Genomic DNA, 21,327 nt, shown 5'->3' with positions numbered 1-21,327 from the left:
TAAACAAGTTTCCAAACTGTAAAATTTTATAAGATAATTTGTCTTTCCGTGGTTTTACTGAAATTATGCCATGATATGTATAACGAAATAATTCAGTAAGTAAGTAAGTCTGTTCAATACACATGTATTTTGATATTTAGTATTCACAATTTTTATATAATAGAAGTAAAATACGTGTATTTTAAACCAAAACTTTTGACACTGTTTATAATCATGAATATGACGTCCACGATTCTAAAAATATCTTTAAAAAACAGTTAACGCTAATGTTGTGCCAGGAGCAGGTCACACAGTTTGAATAACCCGATGAGAAGACTTCCGCAGTCGAATGCCTCTTTTGACACTTTTTTAAGGCACTGGAACGAAAAAAAAATTATCACGTGATATACATGGAAATATTGCTTTCGAATTATTTTTGTTTACAAATTATCCGTTCTTTTTACAAATTTTACACCTTTTTTATTGGAATGGAATCAAAGTGGGAAACAACAAAATATATTGTGAATCGATAATCAATTTTTAAAGGATCAACACACAATTCTTAAATTAAGTTATAACTATTTGAAATAAGCATTTATTGCAAGCAAATGATACAAGGCAATTTCATAAAGTGACTTTTACGTCATAATGCAGTAATAATAAACGGTGATGTAAGTGATATTTGAGTAAAAATATCAAACAATCTGCAATTTTCATTTCATATCTATAGATACATTAAAAATGCAATTTTGTTATTACATACTGTTGCAATTGATAATATTTATTAATAAAATTTGCGGCAATATATCATACATTCTGCAATATTCATTATGTTATTAAAGATTAAAATACAAGAATAACTATATTGCTTCATAAAAAAAGAAACTGGCGTCTGAAAGGGAGAAATAACCACCATCACAAATAAGAAAAGTTCATTTGGATTTTATACCATATAAAGTCTCATTTGGTCTCATTTAGTCCCCTTCCCCATAATAAACACTTTGCTTTTCATTATTCAAAGGTTTCTTTTTTCATATTTTATGTGTTAGTTATACAAGTTAAGTTTATTCAAGATTTTCAATAAAACCCAGTTTTCCTTAAAATCGTGAAACATATTGCCTAATAAAATATATCATTTTAAATTTTTAATACGCATAGAATGGTGTATATCGAGAAGTTCATTTTCAAGAAGACATCAAAGTTACAGGTACGTATGGTTTAAAAACAAACATTGCATTCATCTAAGATGAACCTTTAGCAGACTCATTCTGAAAACAGAAGAATAATCCCTGACGTCAAATAATGCCAGTCGAGTGGTTACAATTACATGAGATCACAAAATGGCAAAAAATTCTAACTTACCCCTCTACACCTACACAATAAATAAAAAAGCATACTAAATATATACACATGTATTTGATAAAAATACCTTGATTTATAGTGGTCATCATTGACTCTTTATAGTAGCATGCACAAAAATCAAGCAAAACAATGCCTTATTTATAAAATTATGCAAAGCTAATGAATTTTAGAATCTAAAGCATAAGAATTGTCATCATAAAATTGTTAATTCTTAACAATTCTTATTTCTTAATTAACTCTATCAAAAATATCAGTAATCAAATCAAAGGAAAAAATATAAAAGGAAACACAATCCCATCTACATTGACAAAAAATCATTGCTAATGCTTGTAAGAAAATCATCACAGTCCTCGGTAGATTTTTAACACACGACTAGTATCTTGTATTTGAAAAAAACACCCAAGAAGATCGAAACAAACGTGATCAAATAATGATAAAAGAATAATTTACATGTTTATGAATGTATGTTTTATCATTAATGCTAGAATGATATAATATATACTAATACATGTAGGTACATGTAATTTCAAGATAACCAGACCCTGTGAACACAATAATACAAGTTCGGCATGCTTTCATGCAGACACTGTCTTCTTCTAAGCTTGGTAATTAAGAGACGGGCATTTTATAAGTAATTACAATGTAACTAATGTAACAGTACAGCACGTGTCCTCAAATTAAAAAAAAGTTCAGGAAAACAGAACAGTTGATCATAAACGAGTAAAACTTTACTTAGGTATTTATGAAAATAATTTTTGTCACATAATGAAACAGTGTCATGTTCTTTGTCATTATTAAATGTTTACTTAAAGTGTCTTGGTCCGATTTTTGGGCCTTTATATATTTTGTTATATATCATATATATTCATGTGATATCTTATCTATATTTTAATATTCTTCATGAAAACCAATTATTCTAAACGGTTCATCAATTATTTGTAATCGCAAAATTAGCCTCTTTTTTAAAACATAGAAATATTCGAAGTAAATAAATATCATTTGTGTCGGGTTTCCCCAAATATACAATGCGCATGCCTCATTTATGGAAATCGTTTGATTGCGTCCCCCTATTGCTTAGGTTGATTAAGTGCAAATGTTTTGCATCAATATCACACACATGCATAAAAGAGATTGTGCAAAAATGCATACATGTATGTGTCTATCTTTTATCTGCCAACATTATCTTTAACCTAACTTATGAAGGGTCCAGCGGATGCCAAATTCCTTACGCAAATATAGTCGCTTCGATATCGGTTTGAGTAAGGCTTCTAAAACAAACTTCTTACATACGTATTATTTTCTAACAAAACTATGGTTTGACAGGAAATGTAACTTTAAGGTGACATGGAACACTATATTGTGGCGTACTTCCTGTGAAAATGAACATAACTCAACAACTGTTTTCTTCTTATTTTTATCTGTCAAATAATTTAAAGACATTTTTGGTCATATATTGTAAAATTTGAAACTTCTAAAACGATGGAAGAAGTTTCATTATACTGCATTTTTATCCACATTAATATTGACAGATGTTCCATGCCACCTTAAGATCGGACCAAGCAGCTTTAAAATCACTACCATCGCCTTTGCGTTAATCGGAGTTGTCGTTCGTTCCACTATGTATGCAAAACTAGTATATAATCTTACAAGTGTGTCTAATATTTGTATCAAAATTGAGGAAATAAATAATGTTTTAGCGGAACAAATGCATGCGCTTGTTACAAATTAGGATATGTACATTAAAAGCATCAACGTCAAAAACGTGCGAAAAAAATTCTGACAATTACACGCATACCATATTACCCAGCTATAACAATGCTACAATGAAATGAGTGATAGCAAAGGTATTATAGCTATAGGATTAACTCAAAACTTTACAATGAGCTTGACAATTCAATATTGGAACACGTTAAGTTATGGTTAATATATATCAATCATCTTGTTATGCACCAAGTTTGCTTGATTCGAATATTAGAATGGTTGTACATGTTATCATACAGAAAAAGGAGGACAACGAACAATTAGGAACACTAACTGGATAACAAGATTACATCAAATTCAATCTGGTATTATGGTTCTACACGTAAAAAAACTTATAAAACTAAGGCCGTTTGGTGGATGTGGCAAGTTATTATAGTATAACAACTTCTTGTCTGTTTAAATACAATTTGACTATAGTCTGTCCCAAGTTATTGCTTCCATCACTTTTTGATGATTTTGAACAAAAATACACATACCTGTGAAAGAATTACAGTTGAAACCGACGAAATGGAAAATATCCTAATATATTCATTGAAAATTATCCCTTTCCACTCTTATAAAAGTTTACAGGGACGAAACCAAATTTCCTAATTACGGATATTTAAAATTGGATAAGTTTACATCTTTTCTCCATTCGGAAGTATTTGGGACAACTCGCATAATTTTTCAACGTTATTATCCGGGCTTATTAATGGCTGATGCAATGCAAAATCCCCGTAGACTCTCTATTTTGGGATGTGTAGCGGTATAGGGGGCGTTTTAAAACAGATAATCTAGACATTTTTCATATTAGTGGATGAATATTATCTGAGAACAACTTAAGGTATTAATTATTATCGCAATATCAAGCTAAAAGTGCTGGAGGCAATATACTCTGTCCCAAGATATCATCGAATCACATTTGCTTAATTCTCTCTAAAATTCTTCTCTAAAAAAACTCGGGACAGAGTATAGTATACTCTTGTCCCAAGATATCCTCGATTAACATTTGCTTAATTATTCAATATTTGTAAATACCTTATGGTTCAAACGATGTTCAATCAAAAGCAGAAAATTCAAACAGCTAGCATTTGAAACATCCCCTTTAGCAGATTAGGTTTTAATACACGGGTAAAAAAGGTGATGTTTGCGGGGATTTTGTATTGCAACAGACTCGTATGATAACAATGAAAAATTGTGCGACATATTCCGAGTATCTTCCGAATGGAGGAAATATGTCAACATTCCCCAATTCAAATCTCCGTAAGAAGTCAGTTTTCGTTCTTGAGAATTTTTCCGAGTAAAAATAAAGCAAGTAATAGCTTTCCAAAAAGCTTGCCTGACTAAATAAAATTATTCAATTGAAGCATGCATGTATCAATCAGGCTATCATATCATATCAGAAATGAATTTTAATTTTCGCTGCTGATCATAAATTTAGAAACGGAACGTGCAAATTTAAGACGAAATTTAATGTCAGTCTTTTCTTCGATCTAGAACATGTACATATATATCACTTGAAATTCATTCATTTTATTAACTCAAATTTTTAGGAATTTACACAAAGTCATATCATATAAGTGCATGTAAGCTTGACAGCGGGAGAGTAAATAGTCGTTTTTTTTATTAAATTATATTTGTTATATAAAGATGCAAAATCAACTGAAATGCATTTTTAAAAAAATTTCAACCATATGAAATATGAAAGGGTATTGTTTTTGAATGTGTGTGGGCAGCTTCATCAAAATCATCTTGACAAGCAATTAAAAAAAGGGTGAATTCTCAAATTCATGGGAAAAACCCTAACTGTAACTTCAATTCAAATAGAATTCCTTATTTGCAGTTTCATTTATTGCATGCTCCAACAAAAGTGGAAGGGGGGGGGGGGGCAAATCCATGATTCCATTTATCATATAAAGTAAAGAAAAGTGCCATTTGCCAAAAAAGTAGCGAGGGGAAAGCTGCCACCCTCACCCCAACCCCCGATGCTACGTGCCTGTGATGAAAACACATGGTGTGCTCTGGGGTATTCGCATGATCCCAACTGACTCGACAACTAATCGGCGCTCAAAAACTATGAATTAGACATCATGGCGCGAAATCCTGCTATTACCGTTTACGCAACAAATGAACTCATCCATTGGCAAAGATCCATGGGGAGGGGGTCAGATGAATTTTTGACATTTGTTTTGTAACAGCTACATACATGTATATTTATACTTTGTATCGGATGTTTGGAAGAAATATATCGAATTAAGAAACACACTTGATTAGTAATTGTTAAATGTAGTAATGTACATTTAGTAAGACACGCGAGTTACGATGACCCCTTTTCAAGATAAATGAAATCGCCCAACTGAACGAAAATTGGGTCACAACCCGCTTTGGCGATTTAGTTCCTCCAGTAAACAATCCAGTTGCATAAATATATATTTCTTTTAATCCAAACTGATGACTCTCTTGTAATAATGATAATCACAATTAATACTTACATTGTACCGTAATATAGACAATATGTTACAACTTGCAGCAATGACCCCCTTCCCCTTTTCACCGTTCAAATATGGTGGAATGCTGATCTATTTTTAAATCAGGATTACACACGAGCATTGCATGGTGAACGTCCCTTTTACTTGAAAAATCTTGCTCGCTGTTGTTATTACATGCCATATAACATTTTCATCAATTGTGAATGTAAATGCTGACATCTTAAACATGCATCGGTTAATCTTTTTTGTGAAATATCATGATATTGCTTGTCCTATTGTCTGCACTGTTTCGGAGATTGCAACTTTTAAATCTTAGATATGCCTGGGCAATAAATAGTGAATGAAATTATCTTGGATATTTCATCTTTCATCTACTTCAATTGCACTTCTTCCGATGGTTTGTATATTTTTTTTTATTGAAAATCGTGCCAATGTGCTGCATAAATACCTTCGGACAGACTATAAATACTCTAATATGTAATGTGCATAGTGTATATACATTTTTAATTAAGATAACAACACATGTCACTGTAATATAATAACAATACATTCGTTTATATACATTAATAAGTTTATCCAAGTTTGAACTGCATTTCAGACCTTTGAACTGGCGATGAAAGACGATCCCCCAAAATAACAACTGTTACAGTACTATTGATTTTTGGTTTTGTTATGACATGTATTTAATTAAGTTAAACTGGGATGGTTGCCTCGAAAACACTATCATCAGTAGTACTAACTATGGTACAGTCACCTTCCAAAAGTGGTATAGCGTTGTCGACTTCATCATATGTGTTTAAACGGTGTTTTCCGCCATTGACTTTTAGAGAACAAATACCATTGGAAGTTAAAGCACTCTAGAAGCAAAAAAGTTGATTTAATTGAAAAATTCATAGAAAGATTTCAATAGGAAAAAAAAGAAATGGGCGATTCAATTTATATTGACATATATTAAACTTAGAGTCCGGGTATCTATGGATAAACATATTATATGTATTTTGAAAAAATAAGTTTAAGTAAAAAATAAATACCTGTGCATATGAATGTGTATACAAGGTCGTAAAAATGGTAACTATTGTCTTGAAGCACGGCCTCTTCTCCGGCTCTGTGTTCCAACAGTCTCCCATCAATGTATAACTGTGAAGAAATGCCAAGTAATAAACTTATTGGATTTGAAGTTCTGAAGAATGTTTATGATGAAGCCGTTGAACAATATCAACCACTCGACAAAAATAATGATAAGCAAGAGTATGCTGGAGTCAATATTATATATGCTGTACTTGTAAGATTGGCCACGTTCTTTTATTATACCTTGTTCATTGAAGTTTACTGCTTCTTAATATTACATGTATCTGATGTTATCGTAAACAAAAGGACTAAGCCTATTAACGAAACATCGGAGTCTGACAACGAAGGCCTTGTGATTAGCTGGTCACACATTTAGTCTGAGATAATGATAGTATAACATCATATTTATAGTGTATATGACAAATGACATTTGAAAATTAAAAAAAAAATTATATTTATGATACAACAAACATATATTGCAGTTAAAATAATTATCATGCTAGCTTTCTCTTTTGAAATAACTTCAGAATCTGCACCTTTGTCTAAGTTAAAATCTTAAATTTATAATTCAATCTTATTTAGGGTTAAGAAATATTCACAAATCAAAACGCAAAGGCAAGAACACCTATCAAAACCACCGCCTAAATGTAGAATTCTCTTCCATATGATCAGAGTTGATTGAGAAGATAATATCTTGCTCATTGCGTTATTGACTAATTTGTTTACATTAAACACGAAGTCATTCAGGCGGCTTTAAGGTTTAAAATGTGACGTCATTTCTTACACACGAGTATTTCGTTAATGGGGTAAGAATTGATATCATTTACAATAGTAGTAGAGAATTCCATGCGGACTTCTAACCATGAACGAATTTATATTTAGAAAAATTACCTTACGACCTGCATTTTCCCCAACGGCATTCTGTTGTAGACATTTGCAAATTCTAACGAATTGACTATTTTGTGAAAATCATTTATAAAGATCAAATTCAATAATATCCACGGTAGTTTAAAAATACTCACAGTTGAATAGGACAAAGCTTTGGCTGTCCCAGTCGGTGTCCGTTCATCACCTTTGCCATTACTTCACAATTTGTAAGGTCCTCATAAGGCAGTTGACCAAAAGAAAACACCTCCCATAACAACACGCCAAATGCCCTGCATGAAAAAAAAAAATGAATATATTACTTGAATCCAGTTTATCATAGTCCCTTCTATGTCACTTGTTATCTCAATTTCATGATAATTATTATTTTGATTAAAAACGTATTTGAATACAAATCTAACAAAAATTATCAGTCTGTCTTTGCAGTTGTAGTTATTTTACCAAACATCAGATTTGGAAGTGAATTTCCCATTCTTAAAAGATTCCTCTGGCATCCAACGAACGGGGACCATTGTTAATTCGCTTTTCTTGTAGTAGTCTGTGCTGTAGAATCAAATGAATCTTTTTTATCATTGTCATACACAATACCGGTATAACATCTCAGAAAAGTAATTTTAACTCGACAACGGTTTATTTGTGTTTAACGCAATTTGATTTAACCTTGTCTATTTTATGGTCAGCCATTAGGCCATCGTCTTATAAAAACCAAAATGTCGGCTTTTAAGATACATTTATCTATGGGTATACGCAATCAGTGCATATTTCAGGCAATGCCAGCGCCGATTTGAACTTGTTTAGATATGCGTAAATATAAAGCGTTTTAAAAGCTATATTTCTCGCATTGATGTACACAACTGTTCTGAATGCTTTTACAGACAAGTTAAACATAGGATGAATGGAATAAGCGTATCATATATTCTATTGAATAGAAAGGAATATACAACGGTCAACGATAACAGAAAGAGGCGGATTACTTTCACATATGTAAAGAAAAATATGGTGCAAACGGTTACGTAGTCAAATATATTCGTAATTTAGTGACCTAAATAAATATTTCTTACCCATATATATCTTTCGCAAACCCGAAATCACCAATCTTTGCAATCTTATTGGAATCGGTTGATGACAAAAGACAATTTCTGGCAGCAATATCCCTAGAAAAGTAAACCCGAAGCTGGCAAATGTCTCAGTTAAACATGTACACTATAGAGAAGTAGATACCAAACAACAATATTATTTATAAATAAAGAACCTAAAAACAGGTTTTATAGATTATTTTTCCTTGTACATGTAGTCTACCATATGATAACCCATTTATAAAGTTTTCAGTTTCTGTCACCACATGAATGTTGTTATGTTCTTGATATAAAAACAAAATTTAAAGATTAAAAAAAAGACAATGTTTTTAAAAGTTTGAATTTTTACTAACTTCTTACCTATGTATGAATTTATTTTCTTCAAGGTACTGACAACCAAGTGCTATGTCCAAAGAAATTTTCAAAAGTTCTTTGATTGTTAAATCCTGTAGATTAATACAAGTGTGTTAAAATATTCCTTATATCTTTTTTGACTGATTTTTTTTTCAAGGAGACTGAAATACATTTGCAACTGAAAAAACATGTATTTGAACACCAACATTTAAACCACTTGTACACCACGGACCAGTTTAAAAAAATATCTATTGTTTTGAATTTAAGCTTATAAGTATATACAGGTTAAATTGTAACAAACTTAATTTGAATTTATTTACATTCTACATGTACTTGTGCACCATATACGCCTGTGAAAATCCTTTTAAAAGATATTAGTATATAAGTAAAGATAAGTTGCTTGTTTTATTTTCAAGAAATTCTACATGCAAAGAAAATCGTTTAAAACCTCATCGTCACTTTGACCGATGCGTGACCTTAACAGTGTTGCAGACCAATCGAATACCACTTCACGCTTCCTCTCACTCTTAACTGGTGAAGAAACAGCAGCAATGATTGTACTGATATAAAGACATCAGTTTCAGTGAAAATATCGATTGATTTAGGATTCATTAGAAGTAATACCTCCTTTTGTCTGTGACTTCTCAGATATTTTCTTAAATCACCACCTTCCATTAGTTCCAGTATAAGTAACAGTTCACCTCGAGGATCTGACGTAATTCCCAAACAACGAACGATGTTTTTATGATCGAACTTGCTGTGTGAGAGAGACACATATATCCCTTATATTTTGCTCCAAACTGTGAAATTATCTAACTATTTTTTCTATTTGAAACAAGATACATGTACCAATAAAGGAAATTTTGGTAGCAAATTATCGATCTTTTCTTTTGATATCAATGGGTCTTGTTTTAGTGATAAATGAAATGAAAAGTTCAACTGCAGAAAGCATAAACTTATATTGTAAATAAAAAAAACCCAGGAAAAGTGGTGGGGTGAAAGGGGACGAGAGAAAACCTACCCTAATGTTAGTGCCTCCAATAAAAAATCTGAAATGTTTTCGTTGAATGATCCTGCCGGTAGTTTCTGAATTAAAAAATATCAGAAAAAAGATGCCATTAGACCGAACAAACACATTGTGAATTTTCAATATCTCTTCATCTATGCATAAGTTATCTAATTTACCTTGATCGCAATAGGTAAATCTTCTTTTGTCTCTCCATGTTTTATAAGTTTGCCTTTATAAACTTGCCCGAATGAACCCTCTCCAAGCAAGCTAGGTGAAATATTTGAGTGAATAAAGTTTATAAAATAGCAAACCGTATACGAGACAATCATGGTTTTATTGCAAGAAAATGCTGAGTTATGTCTGTTGTGTACATATAATAAAAAAAATAAAACCATTTATTGCAACTGAGTTTGTCATGTATTGTTATAAGCTGGATGGAGTGTTTTTTATAGTGTCATCATTCATGGATCTTGTCAATTTGCATTGTGTATCAAGGTGTTGTTCCGCAAAATATGGTTTTTATATCAATTAATGCATAGGCGCCATCGTGTATGAAATCCTACCCTGGCAAGACTTAAATGTATTAGCATTAGTATATAGATTTCGTATTTGAAACACTTATTCTGATATCTGAGCTCATGTGTTTGGTATCTGAACACCTGTCAGTTTTCTTACATTTCTCATTTCGCGAATAATATGACTCCGTTAAGATGGATACTTAGGACTTACGATTCGAGACAAACGCTCGTAAATGGGATGTTACGAATGCATTCGTTTAGCGTTCGTTCTGACAGCAAAGCGTAGTTCGGGTTATCCTCTGTTAACATGTCTTTAAATCTAGAAGTTGAATTAGGCAAAACACAGCGATCACCCAGAAAGTCTTTCATATCCGAATGTTTTCTGCTTCGTAAGAAGTAAAACTTCTCGAGAAACACGGACTTTTGACAGACTGAAAACTTTTGACAAACTGAAAGGATGAAAAAAAATCCACAATTTTATAAAAATTAGGGTTAAATAATTAATTTTTAAAAAAAACTATAAAAATTAAATAAAGGGAAGTTAATTTACGACGCAATTTGCAATTTTATGATCATTGGGATTCAAGAAAAAAGAGAGAGGGGTAACTTTTGGAAACTCAATCAAATCATACCTGCCCAAGAGACTACGATTATTTCTATTAATACGATAAGACACACAAAGGGAACGAAGATTTCCACCCACCACGTGATATCCAAGTCCTCGGGTTCTACAAGGTAATGCAATAATTCGTAACAATTCTAAATCCCACTCTCATTTAACGATATCATTTGATTATTTTCTGGTTCTCCATTCCTCTTTATTTTAATAGCACGCAAATCACACTTGTTGAAAATTATTTTCTTTAACTTAATGAAATTATTTTCTTTAACTTCATTGTAATTGTGTGGAAATATTCAATTACATGTATTAAAATATTCTTGCGGTTCCCACGGAAAACACAGACTATTGATTTTTCACCTTCTTGTTCTTGTCCCATTGCATCAGAATTTTAGCTTGTACTTGGCAAAAAAATACAGTCGAATCCTTGCAAACAAAAGGTACTAAACATGACATGCAAATACATGTACAATCGAATCGATAAATGCTTTGTTGCGACATTTTGATGGTGTGCATCTTTAAAGAAACTTTCTTTACATAAGTAGACCTAATTCCCTTTTATTGCAGAAAAATTATTATTATCATATTATTATTATCATTATTATTATTATTATTATTATGCCACTACCAGGCCTAGTAAGTGTCAGCTTTGATGATACACATTCACCAAAAACTTCAATAGAAATCGACTAACAGTTCAGAAACATCGTCCTGTATAACTGTTCTACGACAAAGACAAAATTATGTCAGTACTTAGTTACTTTCTACGTGAATTGTTCTCGTTATTTGTTTGTCTTTTGTGTTGAAGTCTAGGTTTCTAGAGTGGATAAAGAGGCATCCTTTTCAGAAAATGAAGTACATGTGTATTAAATAGGTCCTCGGTGTAAGTTTTATTTATCATGTTGTTTGAAGATTTGATATTATCATTACCTGGTGAAAAACAGTTGGGTGAGAAGAAAACATCATCAATTGCCATCCATTCGCACCGCTCCTTTGCTTTGAGCTTTATGTAGTAGCTTTCAATAAATAAAGGCAATAAATTATACCCTAAAAAGTAATTAAATAGTAACAAAACCTTGAAAAGACACATATGCACGAAAAAATATTGATATACACGCAATACTGAAAGCAGCTGTTCAGATAGCTGCAGTAAGGTCAATATAACTATTTTTAGCGGTTCATAACAATCATTTGTAGATAATTTTCTTTTCAATCTAATGAAATGAGTTTGAAAATATAAACATTATTCTTATTATATCTATACGTATTTTCAAAGTTTCATACATCAATTTTTTCTTTGATTAAAGGAACATATACTTTCAGTGTTTACGTTTTGAGTAGTGTTTAAGCTACATTTGTAATTCCAAATATACATTCCAGCATTCTATACAGACTTTCTTAAGAGTTTATGTTTTCTTACTGCCTCTTACCATTAAAACATATAATTTAAACACTTGCATCATATGAACATATGTTCCTTTAAAAAAATAGTGATTTTTCAATAGCCATTAACACACTAACGCAAAACCCCAACAAGGCTTTTTCTTAAGTCAACATTGATTGGGTGTGGATAAACTTAATAACTCTTAATATTTTTTTTTCATTTTTCACTAAACAAAGCAATAAGATGTATTTCATAATTAATATTAACTAGAACTCCATGTACACAAAGCTGATCAACAAAGAATCTTATTGCAATCTGTTATGAAAGATAAAGGATACGGAGTATGTGTTAAAGGGTCAACATCATAAGCATCAAAATCACCGGAAAATGAATATCATTAATCTAGAAGTCACCGCCGTGTGGCCTTCGATCATCAAAAGGTAATTCCACATAAACTCATAAACTATCCTTTGGTGTCAAATCTAGTAGTAAACGATAGGTCATACCAATTTGCACATTTCAAAACTACATTTTATGTTTAAATTAGCTGGGGTTAGAATCTGATGCAGCTAGGACTTAAGCATGAGTAAATGTGGAAAAGGTGAATCTTTGAAACATAAATGTTTCTTTACTTGTGTAAGTTTATCGGACATTGTTTTAAAATTTATCAAACTTTTTAAACATTTATTTTCATAATTTGTATAAAGGTAGTAACGGCACTGCCATTCTGGCGACTACATGCACCTTACTGAAATTATGCCATAATTGTTAAAAGCGTTTGGTGAATGAAACGCAACATAGTATATTCAGTGATATAAATCATTCCAGATGATAGGCCAATAGCTCAATAAACGTTCTACTTTTCTTACCTTCCCGACATAAGATTTAGAGTGACGACATCTGTTCTCCATATCCCTGTAGTATTACCACGAAATAATTTTCTTGTACACGAAGAATCTTGACATAGATACAAATTCCACCAACATGAGTTTTCGCCCTTGCTTGCTATACTTAACTAGATGATAGAAGAAAAAAAACTACGCATGTTGTGAAGTTTACATTGTTTCTTTAAGGCAGTTTTTAGGTTATGTGTAGATATAGATACCGTGCATTTTGACTTGTTTTCTTGCTTCTCTGGCAACGTGTATTCAAATAGTTGCGTTCTAATTTCCGCCGAAAAGGGTTTCTTGCAAAAATTTCTTTGAAAGTATAACATGGCCCCTATGAAATTAACAGAAAAAAGATATACATATGGAACTTTAATATGGCAATCCTCAAGAATTTCAGTAACTTTACATGACGAGACACGATAAAGTTTTGACTTTGATTAAACAAAATTTATAAGATTCAAGGAAAAGAAATAAAACATCGTAATTATGTTATTCTAAAACAATTCCCTGCAGAATATCTTCACATATAAAAAAATTATTTAAAATTAGCATGTTCTAACCCCTATCGTGGGTATTTGTATGTTCCGGTCCAGGGTGACCAAATAGACGCCCCTCTGTAACCTTAAACTGTCCACACTTGTCATTTTCATATTGCAGGAAATTACACGTGCTGTTGGGCATGTCATCAAAATCACAATGCCATGGACTAATTTCACGCCCTAAAACAATAGGAGAACGAAACTACTTCATGAAGTCAGAGTGTTAAAAACCAATATGGATGTTTGCATAATGTTTGTTAAAAATAAGTACCACAATGCTCCTCGTCGTCACCATGGTAACAATCTTTCGCAATGTTACATCTTTTCCATTTGCTGATACATACACCAGTTTTGCACATGTATTCCGACGAAGAACAGTTTGAATCTGAATAAATAAATTGGTTATTTTTTGATTTTCGGTGCTTGATAGATATATTTTTTATCAATTGATATTTTATTATATATAACCTTGAAGATTAGTTTGCTAGTACTATATTCATTTCATCAATTTAAATTCATTGATGACAACATTTGTATCTATTTCAATGTCAACGCTGTAAACATCTAAAGTTGATTAAGTCTTCAAGATTTCATTGAAAAAAATCAAACAGACTGCATGCGATCAATTATTTAAAACCTAAATATTTTGAAAACAATTGAATTGTCGCGTATAAAAATACTCTTTCTAATAAAAACATAATATCCTTGAAATAAATTTAGATATGAATATAAAACTGCTGCGAAAGATGACACATGTTAGGAAGTAAACAAAAAATCGAAACCAACATCCGTCCCACAGCAGGCAATGTTCGAGAACAAAAAGAACGTAACCTTTTTTTAACATTCATAACTTATGCAAAGCGAAGTGGTGTTTCATCATGACTTGTAATACTTAATAGTGTGTAGAGCATTCAAATGTCATATCAAACAAATCTAATCGACAGATAAAGTGAAATAGAGCAAAAACAATGATGATTCTCACAACATACCCTCGCTAATCAATAATTGATAACTAAATTGGACCCAGCTGTTGTGGTATTGTATTTTTAATATTTGATAACATGAATTCAGTTGTTCCTGTTTTTGTATACATTTGATTATTAAATATTTTAAATTTTTGCAGTTTTTGTTGGCATTTTTCTTTTAGTAAGAGTATTGATAAAATCTTCAGTGTTCAGAAGACCTATCATGGCACTTGAATTGAATACGATACTCTATACGATAATATTACAAATATATCAGTTTGAGATAACATTTGTATCATTTTAAATTTATATAAAGAATTACTGTCTATCCTCACACGAGACAGTACATGCATGATGTGGAAAAGACAATTACAAATAACAAATCTCGAATATATTTACAAACTATTATGTGCCTCATGCTCAAAAGTTTAATCTACATAAGAAGTCCTTAATTAACACTAGTAAAAGTGTGGGGTTTATACAAATTGTTGCAGAAAACTTTTATTAGTCCCTTAAAAATGAACGTAATTTATAGAACACGTTCAAATGTTTCAAGCAAAAACCTCCATGTTAGCAACAGGATATCCAGCATATTACCTATTACTTACATATAACTCGTAAACAAGTTTTTCTTACCAAAACTATGAGGTCCTGTACAATTGTTTAGTGCAATAGATCCAACCGCCATGAGCGAACTCGGCTGTAACCGTTGAAGGTCTACTTGAATTTTAAAATCTTCTTTAATTTGACCCACTTTAATTCGGTATTCTTTGCTATGATGGTTATAGAGTCTGCAGCAAATTAAAAAAAATATATATTAAACTTTAGTGTAGCTTTTCTAATTATTGCACTTTATCTTATCCCAGCAAAGCGATTGTACAATATCTTGACTATCACTGTGGTCGGTGTTGGTAAATATATTTGTGGGAATTTTCCTCACATAAATTTGTAATATTTACGCTCCATTTTTTTTCATTTGTTAGATTCTTCACCCATACAAAAATATTCGAGGTTTGATTGAGAGAATGTAATAAAACTTACCCTCCCTCGCGGTTCTCACTAAAGACCCGAAACTTAGTCCTGTTTTTTGATAGGATTGTTACCCCGGCATACGTTCTGAATGTTGTGGTCATAACCAAGGATAAGTAACACTCTGGGTTTGAACTGGTAATCATCTCTGACGTAATCGTTGCTAGATTACCAGCAGTCTGAAGCACCAAACCTACAGTCACAAGTCCAAGGCCAAAGTTGGTTAACAGAGTGCTCATTTGTTAAACAAATACTAATTAAACATGTATTTATTTTCAAATAAAATTATTCTTAGACTAGTACTCTCTATAGATTTTCAAGAAAAACCAAAAGTATTTAAAACACCTTTAGAGGGTCCATCGCAGTAGAATGGCTGAAGTAATGCTTCGTTACAATCACAAAACTCGTCATAAATAGTGAAGTCTGTCACATTATAGTTCCAACCTGACAGTGTTGTTGAAATGGCTAAAAGGAAAAAAGCAAACAATAATGTTCAATATCGTTGGAAACTAAGGGTCAGTCTCCTACTTCTCTACTAATTAATCTTCTCTGGATTTCATGCAGGAAAATTAATCATTCTTAATTCACCGATAACTACAAGCGTAAGTTTTATGATTTTCGAGGTATGAAAACGATGATCATGTTATGAAAGCATGTCTTGTTGATAGATGAATTTATAAGAATTAACAAGAAAGGCGAGATTTGATATTGGGGAAAAGAGCATTAATCATTTATGAGAAGAAGAAAATTCACAAGTTGGTCAACGGCCAGCAATTTTATGCGAGACTGGCTGTGAATAACCGAATTATAATAATGTAATTGATTTGAATATTGTTTCACCTAATGATATTACTGTTTTACTCAAGATTAAATTCCAAAAGCTAATATTATTTGACAATCATCCTGAAATCCTACGATTATGAGGATATAGTATAAATATTTTGCAATTTTTAAAACCATCTTGTTGAAATATCATCGGCATTAGAAAACTTACAGTATATTAGGTTATTCTTATTTTGTTCTACATGTAATTTAATGACTGATAAAAAAAAAGTTAAATATTAACCCTAATTTTTGAAATGTTTGACACGCATCCTCCAACAGTTACTAGTTTATGGTATCTGTATCTAATTTTTAAAAACACAGGGTAAAAATAAGTTTTCAAATCGACCCTTGGGGCACTAACAATAATGCTTAAACATATTTACAAAAATATACATACATGTACATGGTTTATATTGCAAAAAAAAAAATTATAACAATATCAATTGTAAGATATTCCATTTTTACACACAAAAATCATGCTTTCCAAACTCCTTGTACAATTTTCTCAACAGTCATCATCTCTTAGAATATCCTTAAAAACCATATTATCTTTTGAATATGAATGTGGGTGCCTTATAGTTTCAGAAGTGTAATTTTTCACCCAAAAAAACAAATCAAACCCAAGTTACCATAACTGGTGTGACATTTTACACAGCAAATATCGAATCTGCATGACTTGAAATATAATTTGGGTGTTGTCTTCATGGGGCTTTTTTAAACTGTAAAAATATGACTTTAAAACAAAAAACCATCATTTACACTACTTAAAAGTGCCAAATAATCTGTTAAAATTGAAATATGATTTTTGTCTAAAATATTTCATAAACTGACAATAAATGGTTAAAATTTCGTGTTTCTACCCTATACTTTCATTAAACTTGTCTCAAGGCTTCAAAGTCTCTTCTTACATATTTACAATTATCATCCTTTGATTGATATTTTTCTCTAGATCTGCGTCAGGATTTTGGAAATTGTTTTTAAAGGGACTTCGACGCGATATCGACTCAAAATTGAAAAGAAGATGGGTGGATAAGGCGTGTAAAATGCCCATACATACAAATAAATTCAAATTGTATTTTACGACTAAAATGAATGGGCAGTTGCGTCATCTTATTCCCCTATCTTCTTTATTTTTCCATTTTTTAAAGTTTAGAATGATTAGTTTGGGTATTTTTAATGCCTCATCAAAATTTTAAAGTCAGACATTGAGATGTAAGCAAGACACAGAGTTAGTTTGAAATTTTTTATTTTGTAAAGAAAGCTCTTGTTTTTGTTTACATATGTGTTTTATTGGTTTAAGTTTTAATAAAATGTGGCTTTTCTCTTGATATTATTATTTAAATACACAATGAATCAGTTTATTTCGTTTATCACGAGTCATTTTGTCAAAAAATGGCAATTCCTCACTTTACATTATTTGAAAACAAATATAAGACTCGAGCTTTGTTTAGATAACAATAAATTCTTACCTCTGTATCTCTCTATATTACTTAACTTCTAAAATTCAAGTTTTGGTCAATCGTTCGAATTGCACAAGGTAACTATTTTATACAGAAAAAAGATAAAAATTAAATTTTGAGGTCAAATCGTGTCTAGGTCCCTTTAATCTTTTAGATAACCAAAAAGTATTCTGTAATCGAGACAATTAGCAGTCATCACTTGGGTAAAATTACTCACATGGGTCAAACTTTATAAATGAATAAGATACCATTCTTGACTACTGTAGACGTATTTTTTTCCACGGGGTCATAATTCCGCGGAATCACAATATCAATTTAATCCGCGGGTAAAAATTTACGCGGATTCTTTGAACGAAAAAAAAATCATTTGAATAACTATTATTAAATATAGTTCTGAGCGATTTCCATTACCTAGAATTTGTCAAACTTTGGAGTTAAATTGTAAGAACTGTTCACAGTGAACAGTAATTATCGGTTGTGCACTGGTCGGTAGTCATTAGTTAGCCGTCAAGATGTTACGACGTTGGCTAAAATCGTCTGAAACACCATTTAATCTTTATCAACTGTCAATTTATGGGTTCTCATGTCGTTTAAATTATGAGTTGATCAGTTTAATCAATTAAAAATCAGAGCACAAAGGGATCTAAAAATTGCAGTAAAAACACGGGTCTTGGCGTGTAGTTAATTGGGTCATTGAAAGACAGACCCGCTTGGGGCTATTTGTCGTCTGACACGTGCCGTTATCTCAAGCTTGGAGAAGTTTAAATTTCATGTAAGTAAATTTTGGAGATTAATTAAATCATTTATTATGTGAATTCTCAATAAAAATTTGTTTGACAGTTTGCATAGATAAAAACGATATACATTGGGTACACGTATATGCAAGTGTTCTATAATGTAGTAACTTCCGATTACTAGTATCCTTATTCATGTAATGCAATTCCAAAATGCACTTTAAGTACACTGGGAAAAAATTCCGCGGAAAATTTGTGCCCGCGTTCATAGCGTAAATAAATACCACGCGGACAAAAGTACTTCTACAGTATTTTCAACTCTTGAAAGTCAGGGTGTCTCAAAGCGGTCATAATCTTAATGTATACTACACCTACATGTATGCGTATTTATTAAATGCACAGTAACTCAAGGATGAAGAATAAACATATTTTAATGCTGGGGATCTCAACAGTTATTATCAAAATATTTTATCATTTTCTATTTCTTAGGGGAATTTCTTATGCATTTTACACCATATAATACATCACAGTACAAGAAACAGGAATATATATGGTTTAGGGGAGTGGATCTCAACAGTTTTCAAAATATTTGGTCTTTTCCTGTTTTATGCCATGAAGGAATCAGAATTACAGAACTATCCCATTGGGTCATGACCTACATAACATTAGCTACTGATTAACACAACTTTACAAGGAACAAAAAATATATAGGATTCGGGATGAGGAATGCAATGGTTTACAAGATATTTGGCAATTTTCAAATCCAGGTTATTATATCTCCTGTAACATAAGCTTCTAGACTAATTAAATAGACGTTTAAAAAGTTACATGGTCAGCAGTTGCTAAGGCATGGCTACACTTCACAAAACTTTTTTAGATTTCACACTCTGTTTAATGAGAATAAGAATGGTTTTGATATAATTAATTTATACCTAAATCATTCATATACACAGTGATTAATTTCATATTTCACCATACTTAATCTATATAAATAACCAGCAAGAAATTCGCATGAAATATACGATGTTTAAATTAATTCATCAATTTCCAAAAGGTATTAATTTACGCTGTAATGATCTGTGGTTTTCAGAATTCGTTCAATTTTCTTAGAGCAACTTTTAAAATCCGATCGATTGACGTACGCTTTGCCAGATCAATTTAAGCTTGATTGAGTTATAAAACTAATGGTCGGATAGAAATGGTTGGTGATATTCATACGATTCCCACTTCAATTAAATTCATGTCTAAAAAGTATTCCCGTATTTCTGGCTTAAAATTAATTCGATTTGATACAATGTTACACCACTATCAAATTATTCGTTTTTCAATCCAAATACCTCTTTTGATGGTGTTGCAATTTTTCCAAAATATTGAAAAACTCGCCGACATTTCTTCCTCGTAGACAATAACAATCTTGAATATGGCTGGAATTTCACCAACAAAGAAGAGGTTCTCATTTTCAGCGGATCTATAATTTAAAACACCGGTACAGTTTTCAATTCGAAAAAAAAAATTACAACAAGGTTTTGCTTAATATTTTTGATCGCGATAAGTTCTTATTCTTAACTTGCGATGATTTATTACCCTTTTCGAGCGTTTCTTCCAGAAACAAGGGGCAACCACTCTGTTTGATTTGTGATAATAAAGATCTGGATTATCCTGAGTGGGTATGCAATCTTTAGACCAATGGTGCAGCATTTACCACTTCCAAATATCTTCGACGAAGTTGTAAGTTTTGTTGTGCTATTGAATTCTGAAGGAAGAATTATATGTATCATCATTTGATCGTAGATATATATATAAAGAGTGAAATGTCGGTATAACAGAAAACTAATGTACCACTGCAAACAGAGTCCGTCATATTTTCGCAAGATGATGTTTTCCACTTGGGATCTGAAATATTTAAAGAAAAATGCAATTATAGAACAATTAACCGACCTTTTTAATGTTTAAAACTAATGTATAATTTTTATGTTTTGCACCAAAAGAAACTGATATACAGATGAGTTGTGCTTTAGCTCAGAGCTAATAAAAACGTCCTATTTAAAACGCTCACATTCTATACTTTAACATTCAATAAACTCTTGTACCGCGTCCATGGAAACACTACTGACAAACCAATTTAAGAGACTAATTGGTATTTTACGTCCAGTTTCTGTAAGATAAAATGTTAATGGTCTCTAGACTAATCAACAAGACCGAAGAAAAACACATTATAGCAACAAAAAAAGACAAGATTTTATAACCCTACAACCTAGAAGAAAACAAGCGTAATGCTTAGATTGGTATCTGTTTCCATGTTTTATTCAAATTCATTTCATGCAGAATAACACGGGTTTTTTTTACTTGAGTGCCTTGCGTAACTGAGAATTAATGTTGATGTTTACAGGTCGAAGAAAGTC

At 31.5% G+C, this 21,327-nt stretch overlaps 1 protein-coding gene across 1 annotated transcript in view; it reads right to left on the bottom strand.

Annotated features, from left to right (window-relative positions):
- Positions 1-601: 601 nt before the first annotated feature.
- LOC105323831 (uncharacterized) overlaps positions 602-21,327 on the bottom strand; it is a 30,355-nt gene continuing 9,629 nt past the window's right edge. The window contains exons 2-23 of the mRNA XM_011422914.4: positions 20,765-20,818; positions 20,510-20,678; positions 20,263-20,393; positions 16,252-16,371; positions 15,919-16,099; positions 15,514-15,668; positions 14,184-14,297; positions 13,934-14,092; positions 13,589-13,704; positions 13,353-13,498; positions 12,030-12,115; positions 11,113-11,208; positions 10,692-10,929; positions 10,139-10,229; positions 9,975-10,039; positions 9,578-9,710; positions 8,960-9,045; positions 8,585-8,677; positions 7,965-8,066; positions 7,661-7,795; positions 6,602-6,707; positions 602-6,427 (exon numbers count right to left, since the gene is read on the bottom strand). Of these exons, the coding sequence (XP_011421216.3) occupies positions 6,263-6,427; positions 6,602-6,707; positions 7,661-7,795; positions 7,965-8,066; positions 8,585-8,677; positions 8,960-9,045; positions 9,578-9,710; positions 9,975-10,039; positions 10,139-10,229; positions 10,692-10,929; positions 11,113-11,208; positions 12,030-12,115; positions 13,353-13,498; positions 13,589-13,704; positions 13,934-14,092; positions 14,184-14,297; positions 15,514-15,668; positions 15,919-16,099; positions 16,252-16,371; positions 20,263-20,393; positions 20,510-20,678; positions 20,765-20,818 (2,741 nt within the window). The 3' untranslated portion in view covers positions 602-6,262. The remainder of the gene's footprint in view (positions 6,428-6,601; positions 6,708-7,660; positions 7,796-7,964; positions 8,067-8,584; positions 8,678-8,959; positions 9,046-9,577; positions 9,711-9,974; positions 10,040-10,138; positions 10,230-10,691; positions 10,930-11,112; positions 11,209-12,029; positions 12,116-13,352; positions 13,499-13,588; positions 13,705-13,933; positions 14,093-14,183; positions 14,298-15,513; positions 15,669-15,918; positions 16,100-16,251; positions 16,372-20,262; positions 20,394-20,509; positions 20,679-20,764; positions 20,819-21,327) is intronic.

This window comes from Magallana gigas, chromosome 5 (assembly GCF_963853765.1).
Source record: "Magallana gigas chromosome 5, xbMagGiga1.1, whole genome shotgun sequence".
NCBI lineage: Eukaryota > Metazoa > Mollusca > Bivalvia > Ostreida > Ostreidae > Magallana > Magallana gigas.
Note: the sequence above shows the minus strand (reverse complement) of the source record. Positions and strands in the feature narration are given on the sequence as shown.